Source organism: Emys orbicularis, chromosome 3 (assembly GCF_028017835.1).
Source record: "Emys orbicularis isolate rEmyOrb1 chromosome 3, rEmyOrb1.hap1, whole genome shotgun sequence".
NCBI classification, from domain to species: domain Eukaryota; kingdom Metazoa; phylum Chordata; order Testudines; family Emydidae; genus Emys; species Emys orbicularis.
Window position 1 is genome coordinate 158,028,676 of NC_088685.1, and position 15,139 is coordinate 158,043,814.

The 15,139-nt window shown below is 43.5% G+C and overlaps 1 protein-coding gene across 1 annotated transcript in view; it reads right to left on the reverse strand.

Annotated features, from left to right (window-relative positions):
* ALK (ALK receptor tyrosine kinase) overlaps positions 1 to 15,139 on the reverse strand; it is a 557,631-nt gene that overhangs the window by 187,750 nt on the left and 354,742 nt on the right. The window contains exon 5 of the mRNA XM_065401476.1: positions 13,598 to 13,725. Within this exon, the coding sequence (XP_065257548.1) occupies positions 13,598 to 13,725 (128 nt within the window). The remainder of the gene's footprint in view (positions 1 to 13,597; positions 13,726 to 15,139) is intronic.

Consider the following 15,139-nt stretch of genomic DNA (forward strand, 5'->3'; position numbering starts at 1 on the left):
CTCATAGGCCTCTCTGACAAGCTCTGTAGAATGTTTCATCTCTTATATGATGACTCCTTAAGCTGTGTTCTCTTAAATGGAGAAAAAACTAACTTCTTCTGAATTAAGTCAGGCATTCAGCAAGTATGTGTTAACCACTCCAGACCTCTTAGAATCATAGAATCATAGAATAGCAGGGTTGGAAGGGACCTCAGGAGGTCATCTAGTCCAACCCCCTGCTCAAAGCAGGACCAATTCCCAACTAAATCATCCCAGCCAGGGCTTTGTCAAGCCTGACCTTAAAAACCTCTAAGGAAGAAGATTCCACCACCTCCCTAGGTAACCCATTCCAGTGCTTCAGTAGCATCAGAGTACATGCTTGATCAGACACTATTTCAATGAATTTTAGGCATATACCTTGATGATAAGAACCTCACTGATGTCAATTTTGCTGATGACGTATCTCTAGTTGTCAAATCAATGGCTGAGCTAATTGTGGCACTTAAAGCCGTGGAAAGCTCAGTGGCAAAAATGGGCCTGGAAATTTGGATAAAACCAAAATTCTTCCCATCAGTCATTTCAAATATGTTGCTTGTTCTAGTATCTTAGTGAGAGACCATCCAGTGAAGATTGTTGGTGATTCCACCTACCTCAGCTCAGTTGTCAATAACATGTGTGGAGATATACCTATCTCATAGAACTGGAAGGGACCTCGAAAGGTCATTGAGTCCAGCCCCCTGCCTTCACTAGCAGGACCAAGTACTGATTTTTGCCCCGGATCCCTAAGTGGCCCCCTCAAGGATTGAACTCACAACCCTGGGTTTAGCAGGCCAATGCTCAAACCACTGAGCTATCCCATCAAGAAAGAATTTGAAATCCACACTGGAAAAGTGTCATCAGTAATGGAGAGCCTCATCAAGAACGTCTTTCACAAACCCAACACCCTGATAAGTAGAGAAACAACGCTGAGAATATAGAATGCTTCAGTGGTCAGTATTCTGATGTGTGGGACTGAAACATGGCCCCTCACTCTCAAGATTGAAAAGAAGTTGGACGCCATTCAGATGAAGCATCTCTGAATGATCAAAAACATCAAATGGTACAAATTGAAGTTGAAAGAAGAGATCTATTTTCTAACTAAACAGGTTCCACTCTCTCCTCACTCAGTATTCTCCAAGGTGGTACTGTAATCTGCTCTGAATGCCTAACAATTTACCAGAGAGAATTATCTTCCACTTGGACCCAATGAAAGCAGGATATAAAAGACCACTTGAAGATTTAAAACATGATGGCTGGATGGTGTCAGACACCTGCCCCTCACAAATATGGTACACCATAATGTGCCAGATTTGCTCAGGACAGAATATTTGTGGAGGTGCATAATATGTTTGCTGGCCTCTAAGCTGTCCAACTAACCAACCTAACCTAACCTTCTATTGTAATGTAGTCCAACAAACCAAAGTCCAAGACCTTGTTTCAGATCTTCAGCCCTGACTCTGTACCCCAGGGTTCTCACTCCATTTTCTCAGGGCTCTCTGTGTTTCTTATCCCCTTCTCTAGCCTCACACTAACTAGTCAGTGGCTGGTAGGAGAACCTAGACCCTCCCTCTACACTGGGTTCCAGCCCAGGGACCCTGCAACCAGCAGCCAAGTCTGTTTCTTCAGACTAGTTGATGCTGCTTCCCAGCTTCTTCCTACCCTGGCCCTTCTCAGGCCTTCTCCTCCTCAACCTCTCTAGGTTCATCCAGGACTCTCAAGGGGTCTCCCCTAGAGTTCCCCAACCAAATCCCAAACTAAAAGTACAGAGACAAATCCAGCTTCTGCCCTCCTCAGGCTTGACTTTTCATCCCTCTGTAGTTTCCTTTACGTTGTTCCTTAGCTAAGCACCTCCCAGGGCTCTCTCCCTGGAAGTCCAAATCCTGCCCTTCTTTCAGGACACATCACTAGAGTCTGCTCTACCACAGTGGCTGTTCTATGCCTCCTTTGGCTCCTTGCCAGCCTTCTCCACCCAGGTGAGGTCCCAGGGCTTACTTGCTTCTGGGTTTTCGCCTCTCTTTAGTCCCATAGAGTGATTGCCGAGCTCCTTACTCTGTACCTGGAGCCCTTTTCTGCTCCAGAATTCCTTTCTTTATCCTAACTACCCAGCCTCACCCCAGCAGGGCTTCATCAGTTAAGCCTTACCCACTCTCTAGGTGCAGCCAGGTAACACAATTGGCCTCTCAAGTCCAAATTAACACTTTTGCAGCCTGTGTGGGGTATACACCCAATCACTGCCCCATCCCAGCCACCTCCTAACTTGTCAACCATCGAGTATCTAATCACTCCCCCCTCCAAACCTATTACTCATGCCCCAAGATTCACCTCTACTCCCCATCATCATCTCTCACTATGCCTCTGGTTTTATCATCCTCTTTCTCCTTCGCTATCTCACCTGTCCTCTTACTCGAGTCAGTTCTCTCCTTTCCCCTTTTCATGTTGCTGTCATCAACTGTTTATTTGATCACCATCCAACTTCCATTCTGCCTTGGACTCCTGGCTCTCCCCCTTCCTGGCATCACAATCACCACCCTCTTCCTCAGTAACTTCACCTTTCTCCAGCTGACACATGCAAGTGGACCTCAATGCCCACATTCAACCCCACTGAAGCCAATGGGGCTCCATAAGAAACAGGGTCCATCTGCTTGGAGCAGAGTTCTGGGCCAGATTATATATCTTTTTAAAACCCTTTATCCAGCCCGTTGAGCACTTTGGAGATTTGGATGAAATGAAACTCAGATGAAATCTATCCCTGATTTTGGTTTTGCAAAGTCCAAAATCAGGCTTCTTGTCCCATTCTCTGTTTAAAACTAGCAGACTTTTCTGAAAACGTAATGGTTAAAAAGAATAAAAAAGTGAACTAGATTGTCATCTACTTGTGCAACGGAGCAGATCACATAAATCTTCTTTTGAATCTGGGGCAACATCATCTTGAAATAAGGGCTTCATCAGTGAGGCATCTCTCTGCTTCCCCATTTCCCAAGTGAGAATGGAGAATCCTACAACCATGTCAATAAATTTGAGCAGTTAAAACATCACAGGAACTAAGTGGCAGCAATTAACAGTAATAAAAATAAGTTCAATGTGGGGAAAGCAAATTGCAGAGTTAATTTTCTTTCACTGAATCAACAGCTCCTCTGTTAGAATAAGCTTGACTTAAGGGCGGAAGGTCAAGATAAAATCAGATAGAATGTTAAAAAGTAGTGTAAGAGTCGATTGTTCAACATGCTAATAAGTACTGAGCACTAGAAACTGCCATCAAATACACAGTGGGAGCTGAGGGCCACTCAGTGCCTCTCAGGGAGCTTTCAGTACCTCCCAAGATCAGGCACTATCTTTGCAGTTCATTGAAGCAGAATGTTAAGGGTCAGATTCTCAAGGGGGCGAAGCCAAGGATCCAGTTGTGTTTTCCTGATCCCAAGCCACCTGACCCCAGTGCATGTCAGATAAGAAACCTTACACCAGCTCCACCATACCTGGCTTCTGCCCCCAGAATACCTCACTCTCTGCCTTCCCCATATATGCTGTGGATAAGGAAAGCATTTGGCATAGGAGGGTTACACCAGCATAGAGTTCCCCACATGCTGTCGTGATAGGTGCCTGGAAAATAGATGCCTTTTAAATACACATTCATAAAACTCCCCCTCTCCAGTGAGCTCAGAAATGTTGTATTTCTTCTGGTCAATAGATAATTATATTACATAACCATCACTAGTTAGCTATGGCATCCACTAATTGATTTATAGAGCTGCAGAATCTTTACAATGGTTATTATATGAAATGATGGACCACTAATTGAGCTATTGTGCTTCCTCTGGCAGGCCATGGAAAAATGTTGTTTTAAGACTGAACTTAAGTTTTTTATTGTTCTGGTCATTAAAATTTAACAATATGGAAACAAAAAAGAAAAAGGAAAGGACCACCAGTGTTGTGGATTTACTTTATTTAGCATAAACAGACACAGAAACGACAGTGGAAACTGTTCAACAGTTGCAGCTTCATTCCATATGGCCAGTGCATTCTCACAACTACAGAGTAGCTCTGTCCACAGCATGACAACCCTAATGGATCAAAATGCTAGAGTGCTAGAGATTATTACCGGCACAGGACATAGAATCAGAATAATCAGTACTGCTATACTTGGGAGTGAAGGTGAACAGAGAAGAAGCTGACTGCCAAAGGCAAACAAAGGCAAACAAACAGCAAAGACTTTTCAAACACTTACTTAGGCAAATTGGATCCACAGGAGAACCAGCTCAATAGAACTATAAGAATAGCTCAGCCCACTCTAAGGAAAAAACAGACAATCTGCCAAATTTCTGTTTTAAATGCAGGAGACCTACAACTGGAACCAAAGTCCATTGAACTCCCCAGAAAGACTCACTGACTTCACGAAGCTTTGGGTCAAGCTCTTAACTTGATAGTACCTCCGTAGTAAGGGTGAACACCCAGTTAATTCTTTGCTCTGAAAATCCCTTATTACAAAAGGGATGCCACTTTCTCACTTCTTCAAGATTTAGGGCAACTGGATGACACTGGGCAAGGCCAAATTATTCACACCCATGCAGTCCTTCTGGTTTCAGTGAGCTGCAGGGCTGTAAATATGAAGGCAGAATTTGATTTTGGATCTGTAATAATACATGGACAGAGATGCTATTCTCAGATGCAGGATTTCCCCTTTCTTCACACAGCAGTTTGTATAACAGGTTCACAATATGGTCTGTGCTCATTGCTCTGTTCGTTATCAATTCTCCTGTCAGAAGGGCCTTGAGCAATGGATCTCCAGACCTTACCAAAAGGGTGTGTCTGCTCCCACTGGAAGCAGGAATCTTCTCTCTCTGTCATATAATTAGAGTTGAGCAAATCATTCACAGCACATAATTTGATTAATTTAGCCTCTCTCCATAAATTTTCTGCAAGCAACTTATAATACTCTCAAGTGAAATTGTTACTAGAAAACAATTCACTAGACACTTTCTATGAATAATTATTGACCCCTAGATTTGTTGCCAGCATTTTTTTGTGAGGCTTTAATATTTACAATTCACACAATGTAAGTTCTGATCAGACACATTTGTCACACGGTATTGCTTCAGTTCTCTGACTGGATAAGGATAACTCTTACAAGCAGATTTTTCCGGTAGGCATACTGACATTTATGAGTTAGAATTAACTTTTGACAAACAAAATGCTCACTGTCATTCGCTTCAATTCACTGACTCCACAAACATCCCTGCCAACATATTCATTTGCTAGAAAATTTGTAGAAAGTGAATGCAAACAGGGCATAAACACAAGTGAAACAAACTCAGTTTTTATTTGAGTGAATATTCATGGAATATACATTGACTTAATCACTCAAATCTGTACTCAATCCTGATTGGATCCAGCCATTATCAGATTATTGTTACTCCCCTCTGTGCTAGACATCCAGCAAAATTCATTTGCCAATTACAGTTCATTCAGAAACCCAGCTGTCAGATTACTTATCAGGGGAAGCATGGAAAGTCCCTTCACTGGCTGCTTGTAGTTTTTCATATGGGTTTCAAAATTATTCTCTAAATTCTTTATTTTGCCATACTTTTTTCCACAGGAATATCATTCCCTGGGGTCAAATGCTTGTTCCCCTTTCTCTCTCATCTTAAGGTTTTCTACACTGGATTTTTTAGATATATAACAACTTTCAGCTTAATTTTCAGAAAATTTTATTTAATCTAACTGGAGATCCCTATGGGGCTACTTAGTAGCTCTGAATGTAATAAATATATTTCATGCACATAAACTGCAATTGAAAAAGCAACTGCTGAGTTGCTGAAGATGTTAACTGAAACACTCTCTTCCCCCCACGCAACAACAAAAATATATTAATATGTTTTTCCAGGTTGATTTCTAAGCATGAAAACCTCAAAGCTAAGTGTTTCCTCCTCTCAGCCACGCCATGTATCTGAGGAACTACTTTTATCCGACACTGAACAGCACTAAACATTGTACATGTTTTATAAGCATTTTATCTCCTTCTATACTTAAGTAAAAAATAATTAGTAATGTTCAGTTTCCCTGATTAAGAAAAATGTCTTCTCATTTACTTACAATTAAGTACTTTAAATTCATTAAGTTTTTAACTTACCAAATTAATTACTTAACAAATGCAATAAAATATTAGTAGAAAATCATTAAATACCATTAATATATCAATACATTACTCAGGAAATTAACTGTTTTTATTACCAGAAATTGCCATTAATTACAAAATATTGCTATACCAATTACAGTACACTGTATTCAGAGAATGGACAAGTTATTTTAGTAGAGTTAATGTCAGCTGCTACTTTTCTGCAATTGTAATAGGTAAGCAGGGCCGGCGCTTCCACTAGGCGACCCTAGGCGGTCGCCTAGGGCGGCAGGATTTGGGGGGCGGCATTTTGCCGTCCTCGGCGGCAATTTGGCGGCGGGGGTCCTTCCGCTCCGGGTCTTTGGCGGAAATTCGGTGGGCGGGTCCTTCACTCGCTCCGGGACCCGCCGCCGAAGCGCCCCGAAGACGCGGAGCGGAAGGACCCCCGCCGCCGAGGAGCGCTGCCTCCTAGGGCGGCAAAAACCCTGGCGCCACTCCTGTAGGTAAGCAATGTTTATTTATTTGTTCATGCCTGCTTTGGAGGCATCTACTGTTCTAAATAGTAAATGTTACTTTTTTAAGATTAGGGGACTGCTTATTTTGCTCTATACACTACCACAATTTGTTTCACATTTACAGGATATGGCAACCATTCATTATTATGGAGAATGCTACCAGTTTCAGGACCTGATCCAAAAGCTACTGAAGCAATGGGCATTGTCTTTCCATTGATTTCTATGGGCTTTAGATCAGAACCTGACACCCTGATTCAGGAAAGCATCCGTAATCAGGAAGAGTACTTAACCACATGCTTAAATCTTACTGTAGTCAATGAGACTTAAACATGTGCTTCAGAGCTCTTCATGAATTGAAGTCAATGGGACTGAAGTGATACATGAGAGAAGTGGTGGTAGTAGTAATAAATACAGGTTAGAACAGGGGTTCTTAAACTGGGGGTAGGGATCCCTCAGGGGGTTGTGAGGTTATTACATGGGGGGGTCGCGAGCTGTTAGCCTCCACCCCAAACTCCACTTTGCCTCCAGCATTTATAATGGTGTTAAATATATAAAAAGGTGTTTTTAATTTATAAGGGTGGGGGTCGCACTCAGGGGCTTGCTATGTGAAAGGGGTCACCAGTACAAATGTTTGAGAATCACTGGGTTAGAACAACAAGATGACATGGTGTCATAGATTTGTTATGGGCACTTCTGGATGGTATGATATAGCAAACTTAAAAAGCCCCCAACTGTTAGATTTATCCTCTCCCTTGTCATTGTGACTTGACCAAGGCCAGTTAAGTATCTGCATTCTGAGGCTTGAAGGACCTCAAATGCAATTAAATGAAAATGCTTGTGGTTTTCTAATGCTTTCTAGCACTGGAGGAGAAGGAGGGTATGGAGATCCAGAGCACAGTGAAGACATAGTACTAATACAATATGATCCTGTGGGACATGATTAAACTTGAGTTAAACAGGAGTTTTAGTTGATCAGTTTAGAAAATTGGGGTTGTACTCTAATAGCCTACTACTGCATTGCTTGCCTCTCCCCATCAATGGTAAAAATCTTGTTCTCTGTTCTGCCAGTGCAAAGCTGGAGTAACTCTCTTGGCTTGCACCATCGTTTCACCAGTGGAACACAGAGCAGAATTTGGTCTGTTTCTCTCTTTTCTTCAATTTTTTTTCTGCCCTTTATCATCTTATTTATTTTCAGCTCTCCATACCAAAAGGATCCCTAGGACAAGAGGTAGACAAGCTATTTTTAAAAATACTTGCCACATCATCAATTTGCAGAGATGGGACTGAGCCAGACAGTTCAATCCAAAACCTCTTCAAATTTCAGAGATCCAGCTTCAATTCTGAAGATTTGGCTCTCAAATGGGAAGGGATATTTTCCAATTCGGGTGCAGCCAAAATCTCAGTTCTAGTGATGTTTTTGTCCAAGACTGGAGAAATTATTATTTATATTATCAGAGTACCTAGGAGTCCTAGTCAGAGACCAGGACTCGTTGAGATTTCTGATATTCAAAATGACAGAAACCTCACAGGAGAAGCATCTCTCTGAAAATATCACTTATTTTGGGGATCAAGATTTTGTGAGATCTCGCTACCATTAAACCCAGACCCAAACCCCTACCTTCATTCAAAACTCACCTTATGTCTAATTCAGATCCAGATCTTTATCTTCCTCAGTGCTGTTTCCTAAAAATGGTTTTTGTTCCTTTATGTTTAAATATATGTAATTCAAAAAAAATATTCTTTAGGGAAAGAGAGACTCATTTAAGTCCTTGGACAATTGCTTGTTAATACTTCTGCTCAGAATGTTATTTTCCAAACACTTCAATCTATAAAGCACACTACACTGGTTATTATGGCATCTAAGCACTTAAGCTGCTGATAGGATCCAAACAGCTGCAGAAAGAGTACATTTAGGTTCATCCTTTCTTATTTCTTTTCCTGTTCCCTCCCCTACCCCAAGGTCATCATCCGCTACTGTTCATCGCTGTCTTCTCTTTAGTAAGAGGATATGGTAGCACATGTTAAGCTGCCTACGAATGACTTAATTACAAGCTAATGAAAAAGAACAAGTGGTCTTATTCCATGTGGATTGTATACAGTACACAGTGTATGTTTAATGAGCAGGGTTGTATCCAGCCATTTGAAATCCATGCTGATTCATTCCCCTTCTGGCTCACAGTATATATTGATAGCCCTAATGGTAGAAATCAGTCACCTTAAGCAGGGCCGGTGCAACCTATTAGGCGACCTAGGCGGTCGCCTAGGGCACTAGCATTTGGGGGGTGGCATTTTCTTTGGCGGCGACCGTAGCGGCCGGATCTTCGGCCATCCCGGTCATCGTCGGCATTTAGGCGGAGGGAGCTGGGGCAGGAGGGCGCGGGGAGGGCCGCCTGCAGCAAGTAAGGAGGTGGGGGGCGGCACGCCGGAGAATTCCCCGCCCCAGCTCACCTCTGCTTCGCCTCCTCCCCTGAGCATGCTGCCCCGCTCTGCTTCTCTCCCTCCCAGGCTTGCGGCGCCAAACAGCTGATTGGCGCCGCAAGCCTGGGAGGCAGGAGAAGTGGAGCAGCGACAGCGTGCTCGGGGAGGAGGCGGAGCAGAGGTGAGATGGGGTGGGGAGCTGCCGCACGGCTCCCCGGGCGGTGGGGGGAGCTGCCACAGGGGGGCGCGCCTCAGGGTGGGTGGTGGGTGGGGAGCTGCCGCATGGCTTGGGGAGGGGGTGGAGCAGAGGTGAGCTGGGGTGGGGAGCTGCCGCACGGCTCCCCGGGCGGGGGGTGGGGAGCTGCCACGGGGGAGGCACCTCAGGGCAGAGGGGTGGGTGGGGAGCTGCCACGGGGGAGGTGCCTCAGGGCGGAGGGGGGGGGGAGTGGGGAGCTGCTGCAGGGCTCGGGGAGGGGATGGAGCAGAGGTGAGCTGGGGTGGGGAGCTGCCGCACGGCTCCCCGGGCCGGGGGAGGGTGGGGAGCTGCCGCGGGGGGGGGGGGCGCCTCAGGGCGGGGAGCTGCCGCAGGGCTCGGGGAAGGGGGAGGGCACAAGGTGGAAGTTTTGCCTAGGGCGCGAAACATCCTTGCACTGGCCCTGACCTTAAGAAAGGTGTCAATCCCTCTTCAAAGCAATTGAAAATGTTTGCTTTGGGTAACGCTGTATGCCCACTGCCACTGATATTAATAATTCAGCGGGCCACAATGCCTTCTATTGCCTGATTAGGGTTCAGCTAAGGCTACCTTTCAGTTGTTACATGGACTGTTGGCTCCAGGAAAGGAGAGCTTGTGGAAATATAATCTGAATCGGTACCAGCAGGATATCATAGCATCATAGACAGATAGGGCTAGAAGAGACCTTGAGAAGTCATCAAGTCCAGCCCCCTATGCTGAGGCAAGACCAAGTAAACCTCCTTGACCATCCCTGACAGGTGTTTGTCTACCCCAGTGGTTCTCAACCTATTTACAATTGTGGGCCGCATATGCGGTCCACAACATGTTATGTGGGCTGTTCAAAAACCCAGTGATAGGGATTCCACAACCTCCCTTGGAAGCCTATTCCAATGCTCAACTATCTTTATACTTAGAAAGTTTTCCCTAATATCTAACCTAAATCTCCCTAACCTTGCTGCAGATTAAGCCCATTACTTCTTGTCCTACTGTCAGTGGACATGAAGAACAGTTGATCACTGTCCTCTTAATGACAGCCCTTACTGTATTTGAAGACTTATTAGGTCCCCCCTCAGGCTTCTTTTCTCACGACTAAATATGCCCTTCCTCATAGGACAGGTTTTGTAAACCTTTTATCATTTTTGTTGCTCTCCAGTTCATCTACATCTTTCCCAAAGTATGGTGCCCAGAACTGGACACAGTAATACAGCTGAGACCTCACCAGTGCTGAGTACAGTGGGACAATTACCTCTCATGTCTTGCATACATCACTCCTGTTAATATACCTGTGACAGTCTACATTATTATGGTCACCACTTTTACAAAATTATGATAAACCTTGTACCAAATATGCCTTCTGAGGTATCAATTGACCATCATTTTCCTGTTAAAATGTGTGTATCAACATTGTATATGGTGATATTCGATTTTGCTATATGTTTGTAACTGGAGCATGTTGTAATTCTGGGGAACACCCACAGTTTAGCTCTTCAGAGACAACATAGGGGTGGCCAACACCCAGCCAGGTGCTAAGAGCACTGTCTGCTTAACCGGTCATTCATCAGCAGGGGAGTTGTAAACAAGAAATGTACAGTTCACCTGAAGGACAGCTGGCAGGTCACGTATGCTATGGAACTGACCGACCACATAACCCAGCAAGGACTTTTCCAGTAAAAAATGTCAGGCTATAAAAAGGGGGAACAAAGGCCTCTGGCCTTTCTCTTCCCCCATCTCTACGGCAACAAGAATGCTTGAAAGACTTTGAACTGGGGAGATTGGTTCCAGGCAGGGAAGCCAATCCAGCTTGTGTACTAACAACCATGAACTGCTTGCAACATCCAAAGTGGTGAAAAAAGCTGTTTGCTTAAAATTTTTCTTAGCTTGGTAAAGGTTTAGGAATAAGACTGTGTAGTTATCTTTTATTTCTTTTGTAACCAATTCTGACTTTTTATAGCTGCATCACTTATCCGCACTTAAAATCTAGCTATCTTGCTTCAGTTACTAAACTTGTTTTATTCTTTTATCTAAACCAGTGTGTTTTGATTGAAGTGATTGGGGAATCTCTGCTCAGTTTAAAAAGGGCTGGGGCATATTCATTTTCTTTGATAACATGACAGACTTATGAGGGCTTGCCCTGTCCAAGGGGGTCTGGAGCAGTGTAAGCAGCACATTTCTGGTGTGCAAGGCTGGGGCTGAGGGATATGCATGTGTTGCCGTGTATCTGTTCATGACTGGCTGAGAAAGCATTCATGTAACTTTGCGTGTGCCTTTACATGCTGATGGCTGTGTGGGAGCAAAGCCTGGGAAGGCTGCTTTTCACTCGCAAAGCAATGTGAGAGACACCCTGGTCTGGAGAACTAAGAGGACACCACGGTTCAAAAGTCCAGTTTGTATCCTGGGGAGATCACAATACCCCAGAATGATATTAGCATTTTTTGTAGCTGCATCACATTGTTGACTGATATTCAATTTGTGATCCACTATAACCCTCGGATCCTCTTCTGCAGTACTACTGCCTAGCCAGTTATTCCCAATTTTGTAGTTTTGCATTTGATTTTTCCTTCTTAAGTGTAATACTTTGCACTTGTCTTTGTTGAATTTCATCTTGTTTATTTCAGACCAAGCTCATTTTGAATTCTAAACATGGCCTCCAAAGTGCTTTCAACCCCTCCCAGCTTGGCATAATCCATACATTTTAGAAGTATATTCTCCACTCTATTATTGAAGTCATTAATAAAAATATTGAATAGTATCAGAGCCAGGACTGAGCCTTGCAGGACTTCACTAGGTTCATGCTCCCAGTTTGAGAGTGAACTACTGATTACGACTCTTGGAGCACAGTCTTTCAACCAGTTTTACACCAATATTATAGTAATTTAATCTAAACCATATTTCTCTAGTTCGCTTATGGGAATGTCATGGGGGACTGTGTCTAAAGCATTATTAAAATCAAGATATATCACATTTACAGCTTCCCCCATCCACTAGGCTAGTAAACCTGTCAAAGGGGGAAATTAGGTTGGTTTAGCATAATTTATACTTGACAAATCCATGTTGGCTATTACTAACAACCCTATTATCCTCTAGCTGCTTACAAACTGATTGTTTAATAATTTGTTCCAGTATCTTTCCAGGTATTGAAGTTAGACAGCTGGTCTATAATTCCCCAGGTAACCATTATTTCCCTCTTTTAAAGATAGGTACGATGTTTGCCCTTCTCCAGTCTCACCCATCATCAAGGAGTTTTCAAAAGATGACCTCTAATGGGTCCAAGATTGCTTTAGCTAGTTCCTAAAGTACCCTAGGGTGAATTTCATCAAGCCCTTCAATACATCTACCATATCTAAATATTCTTGAACCTGTTCTTTCCTTATTTTGGCTTGCGTTTCTTCCCCCTTGTTGTTAATATTAATTGTGTTACGTACACGGCCACAGTTTACCTTCGTGTCATGAAATCATAGGGTAGCATTTCTTGTTGAAACAAATTATTGAAGCAGCTAGGTGTTTGAATGAGCATCAGCCCCCTCTTATTTTTTCTTCGATGCCTAAAAACACATTCTTTTTAACCTTGACACTGATGATGACAGTCCTCTACTTAAACCAACTGTGCTGAGGTTGTCCATTATCTTCATTGGGATGGCGAGTATGTACAGTACGACACATTCAGCAGCACAGCAGGAACATTCCACCTGGAATGTTGCATGTTCAGCACCACGGGTTCTCTCTGCCTGGAACTGATAGCAATTTACTATGTGTTTGTACAGTGCTAACACAACAAGGCTCTAATCGTAACTGCGCTTTTGGGCATGGCAATGCAAATAATGATCAAAATTATGTATAGTCTTCAATAGATTTCTCTGTCCTGGAGAGTTTGAAAAAGGAACACGTTTAAATCAACTTTCACCAATTTTCCTAATCCCTATTTTCTAGACATATTTTAATAAAATCCACAAAAACCAATAGGCTAAGTACTACCACTAATAATACTCTTCATTTACATATAATACCTGAGGATTCCAACATGATTCACAAACTGCATACATACAGCTAAATTGAAATGTGGCCACCTCTGGGGTGAAACATTGAAGTGAAGTGCTATGATACAGCCTGTATTTAATGGAAGTGCTATCATTAAACTTTCCAGAAAACTAAAATGTCATGTACTGCATTGAACGCTTAGGGGAGACTAAGTTAGCTATAATAGAACTTTCTACTATATGAAGAAGATTGTATAATTGACAAAAACCTTTTTGCCTAAAAAGGTAACAAGACACAATGAGTTAGAAAGACTGGAACACTCTACGTTACCTGAACTGCAGTTCTTCATTGCAAAGGAGTCCATGGCAGCTACACTCCTGTTCCCACTAGCAACATATTCCAGTGAGATCCGAAAAGGTTTCTTAAGGTGTCCAACTCTCTTCTGCAGAAGCACCCATCTGGTCTCGTCACAAAGCAAAAGGAAACAACACAGGACAAGAGTGGTAAGAAAGGAGGCTATTTTACAAGGCACACATGTCCAAACATAGAAGCTCCCATGGCTTATCATACTGTCCCCTTATGATGCCCCACCAGTGGCCTTTGCTTCCTTAGACTGCAAAAATAAACCTCTAAGAAATTTTTTTTCCAAAGAATGGAGATGTCATGACAAATGAATAACATCAGCTAATGATGGGTTCTCTCTCTCATCTGCCACACTTCTCAGCTCTGAGATCTCTTGCAGATGTCTTGCGGCTGTTTAAAAGGAGCCCAACTTCCTTTGCAAAGTGAGCTGTGAAATCTGTCACACACATGCACGCCTTCTCTAAATATCACTCCTTCCTGCCTTCCACCAACAAAGTCTGTTATACAGATTCAGGCAATACATTATCCTCGGGGAGTGGTTGGGAGGGGGGATTGCTGAATAGCTGTATTTACCAGACTTTATATCTGTTTGATGTAATGCATTTTGCTTCTATGTAGCTGGTTGGAACTCCAAATGCGTATGAGTTTTAAAATTAAAATGGCTCATTTCCCTGTCTGTACTGTTCCCTTAGTTTGTACTTTTTTTTCTTTTAACTTGACTATGGCCCTGGAGACTAAGGGCCAAATTCAGAAATGATGTGTAAGGCAATGTAAGTTACATGTTGCTAAGCAAGTGTAAGTGGGAACAATGGAGTCTGAGTCTATCCTGGCATAATGTATTCACTGAGAGGTTGGAAGAAAATTATAGACCAACCCCTTACATGCAAACCTCTCACCCTCCGACTTCTTGTTTTTGCTGCTGCACCCCACTTTCCCAGCCACTCAGCATCAAAGTTACACCTACTTAGATATCGTGGCACTTACTTAACATGCAATTTTCAGCATCTTAACACATCACCCCTATATTTGGCCCTGACATTGTATGTCTACAGAACAGGTATAAACACAAGCCGTAACAATGTGAGTCTCCCTCCTCCCCACAAACATGCCACAATCCTGACCTACAGGAAATACAGATTTATATTTAGGAACAAAAGGACATGAATGGACAATTCACTCTCTGTGGCTCATTCCACCCTTGGTCACTGTGTAGAGCAGGGGCGGGCAAACATTTTGGCCTGAGGGCCACATCTGGGTATGGAAATTGTATGGTGGGCCATGAATGCTCATGGAATTGGGGTTGAGGTGTGGGAGGGGGTGAGGGCTCTGGCTGGGGATGGGTAGGGCCAGAAATGAGGAGTTCAGGGTGTGGGAGGGAGCTCCGGACTGGGGCAGGAGGGTGAGGGCTCTGGCTGGGGTTGCGGGCTCTGGGGTGGGGCTGAGAGGTTTGGAGTATAGGAGGGTGCTCTGGGCTGGGACCGAGCAATTCGGAGGGTGGGAGGGGGATGG